Source organism: Empidonax traillii, unplaced genomic scaffold, assembly GCF_003031625.1.
Source record: "Empidonax traillii isolate 1590-97213 ecotype Southwest subspecies unplaced genomic scaffold, ASM303162v1 scaffold4014:size32223, whole genome shotgun sequence".
Lineage (NCBI taxonomy): Eukaryota > Metazoa > Chordata > Aves > Passeriformes > Tyrannidae > Empidonax > Empidonax traillii.
Genome location: NW_020959207.1, coordinates 21,894 through 25,176, shown reverse-complemented (window position 1 = coordinate 25,176; position 3,283 = coordinate 21,894). Strand labels below are relative to the sequence as shown.

General features: G+C 59.4%; 1 protein-coding gene across 1 annotated transcript in view; it reads right to left on the bottom strand.

Moving 5' to 3' along the window:
* Nucleotides 1-830: 830 nt before the first annotated feature.
* The window catches only part of LOC114072795 (maestro heat-like repeat-containing protein family member 7), a 19,600-nt gene continuing 17,147 nt past the window's right edge, over nt 831-3,283 (bottom strand). Inside the window, exons 5-6 of the mRNA XM_027910639.1 lie at nt 1,209-1,323; nt 831-1,028 (exon numbers count right to left, since the gene is read on the bottom strand). Of these exons, the coding sequence (XP_027766440.1) occupies nt 831-1,028; nt 1,209-1,323 (313 nt within the window). The remainder of the gene's footprint in view (nt 1,029-1,208; nt 1,324-3,283) is intronic.

Sequence of the window (3,283 nt, the reverse complement as noted above, 5' to 3'; positions counted from 1 at the left end):
CAAAGCTGAGCTTCCCCTGCAGCCCGTGGTGCAGCAGCTGTCCCCCTGCAGCCCATGGAGGAGCACCGGGGTGCAGAGATCCACCTGCAGCCTGTGGGGGAGCTCCCGTGACAGTGGGTGGATGCCCAAAAGAGGCTGTGAGCCCGTGGGAGCCCCATGCTGGAGCTGGGTCCTGACAGGGATGTGCTGGACATGGAGAGAGGAGCCCACGAAGGAGCAGGTTTCCCTGGCAGGACCCACAGTGGAGCAGCTTGTTCCTGAAGGAATGCACCCCATGGAGACACCTGGACAAGAGGCAGCTGAGCCCCCTGCCACGGGGACACCACAGCCCTCAAGTGCTCACCTCTGCCCCACACTGCTTCTCATCATCCCAGTGGAAGAATGGGAGCAGGCCCTGGCACACCTCCGTCTTTCCCTCTTTCGCTACCAACTCCATCACCTCTTGGAAGAGGCGAATGGAGAGCAGCTGCACATGGCTGTTGTCCTGGAGCAGAAGAAGACAAAAAGATCTCAGCACTGGCTGCTCCAGGTGCACCTGGAACAGGCTTTAAAATCCACAGGGCACAAAGTTCCCTGGCAGCACCAGATCCTTACATTTTCAAACAGTGGCTGGAGTGTCTCAGCCAGCTTTGGAGCAGCGCAGCTGAATGCCTGAAGGTCTTCATTCCGGAGCACATTCAGGAAGACAGAGAGCGTCATCTCGACCAGCTCTGTGTCTTCATGATGCAGCAGCTCCAGGACCCACGCTGCTGTCCCAGGGCCCAGAGGCAGAGGGAGGCAGGAGAGCTGGGAGCAGCTGCCACAGCTCCCAAAGCCCAGCCAAGCCCAAGCTACTGCACTCCCCAGGCCCAGGCTGCCAGTGTGGCTTCAGCCGGGTGTCCCTTTCTCACCATCAAGGGTTCCACACTGAGAACAAGGAGCCCTCTCAGTGCCAGGCGCCGCCGCTCAGGGCACTGGCTCTGCAGGTTCCTTGATAGGATGGGCAGGACCCTCTCATGACACTTTGTCCCATCCAGATAGTCCAGGATCTGGAAGGCAGAGAGCAGTGCTGGGGTGCCAAGGTGGCAGGACCCTGGAGCCACTCAGGCAGGAGCCAGCTGTGCCCAGGCAGCAGTACAGGGCACAGGCACCGTCCCTGGCAGCTGTGGCTGTGAGATGGCAGAGAGGGGGAGGCAGGCAGGTGAGGCAGCGCTCTCCATCAGGCTCACCTCTACAAGGAACGCCAGGGCAGGGAGCTCCCAGAGGGGCTCCTCCCTGCTGAGCAGTCCGAGCAGGTGGATTGCTATCTGCGAATGGAAGGGCACCAAGACATGGCGCATCTCCCTGTCATGGGGAAAAAGGGACCCATCAGGCCTGAGCCAGGTGGTCAAAGCTCTCCAAGAAGAGACTCACAGAGGCCTGGACCTTCCCCAGCAGCCCAGCATGAGATGTGGGCGCTTTGGGAGGTCATTCCTCCTCTGCACCCAGCTCTCACAGCCTTTTCCAATCTGCTTGGACATCTCTTGGTGCCAAGGCCCTCTGGCCCACGGCCACAAGGGATGTGTGGGGTTCCTGGTGCCCAAGAGAGAGACAACAGGCGCAGTGGGGAGAAGGATGTCTCACCTGGCCAGCAGCCCCACTGCATAATGGTGGGTGTCTGAACACAGCAGTGTCTCCCAGCCACGCTTCCGTTCAATGGCCACCATCTCATTCTCCCAGTGCAGGCAGCAGAGCAGAGCCTTCAGGGTCTGTACTGCAAACCTGTGTGCAGAGCAAAGGCCAGGTCATGCTGGAAGCCCTGGTCCCAGCCCCAAGGGCATGGGAGGGAAAGAGGACAGGGATGGAGTACCTGTTGGGGTTGGCGGGAAGGCCATGTTCCTCCTGGCATCCCCTCCAGAAGGCATTGACCTTCTCCGGCATCTGCTCTGTGCTCATGGAAATTTGGAAGAGCAAAGCCACAAGAAGACAGGGGACATAATTGAAAACTGCATCCAGGCACTGGGGCTCCTGGATGATGAGCCGCAGTGCCAGGGTTGCCTGCAATAAAACCACACAGAGACAGTGCTCAGTGTGAGATGTCCATGTGGCAGGGTCCGAGCATGGGAGGGAGAGGCCAGGGGAGTCCCAGGGGGAGCAGCCAGCCTGGTGCCCCTGAACCTGCCCCTCTACCACATTTGCAGCCCAGTGCCTGGGGCAGAGGGATGCAGTAGTGGGGGAGGATGGAGAGTCGCTGGAGAGGTGACCTGGGGAGGAGGAAAGGCCAATTCCAGAAACTCACAGCCAGGGAAGAGACGTGTGTGTGGTCGTCATCAGAGCTGGACATGCCATGCATCGGCCAGTCCTGCATTGCTCCAAGCAGTGTGGGCAGCACCTTCTCCACTGCGGTTCCCGAGGAGGCGATGCTGCTCCACATCACTGCAGCAGCTCTGTGGAGACAGAGCTCTGGGTCAGGGGGGTCTCGGTTACAGTGCCATGGCCTGGGCAGCTGTGGGGGCCCAGGTGACAGAGCCATTGTGCCTCGAGGGACAGGGAGGGCAAATGGTTGCAGAACCAGGGGCTGATAGGCCAGGGCTGGGAAATGGAGGGGCTGGAGGGTCCTGGAACTCTCCATCTGCCTGGCAGACCAGGTGGGACAGGCTCTACAGGGTGATGGGTTCTAAGGGCTGCTGAGCCCTGAGCCACCAAAGTAGCTGAGCCCTGTACCTGTCACATGCTGGGGCACAGCACAGAAGAGTCATCACAACTTCATGAGGGTGTGCCTCAGCCAGCCTGCGGATGTCAGTGTGCATCCTGACATCTGGAGACACGTGGAATGTGAGGTGCTGGTGGATGGACCTCACAATGGCTGGCACCTGGAGGGGAAATGAGGGAGGGTGGCAGAGTTCCCAGAGCAAGGAAGTGTCCCCACTTCCCTTAGGAAGTTCTTCCCTTCCCACCATACTCTATGGCCTCAAAGGCTTGGGGGACCCAGCAGACCCAGCTTGAGGGGCCACAAGATCCCTGGGGCACTTGAGCCCTGACCACAGGCTGCTTACTTCCTTCATTCTGGAGACACCTTTCTCCTCAAAAAATTCCAGATGGGGAGCATCAGGGACACTCTGAGTGGGCGTGGTGTCAGCCTTTTCAATGCCGTCAGTCGTGGTGTCATCGTTCGCCTTGACATCAGTTGGTTCCATTTCATCGTGGATTGTGTCAGCGGTCAAGGCAGTCTCAGGGGTTTCTGTCCCATCTATGAGTTCCGTGGCTGAGCCTGAAGTGCCATCAATCAGCACTGGTGCGATGTCAGCCTTGGCCATGATCTCAG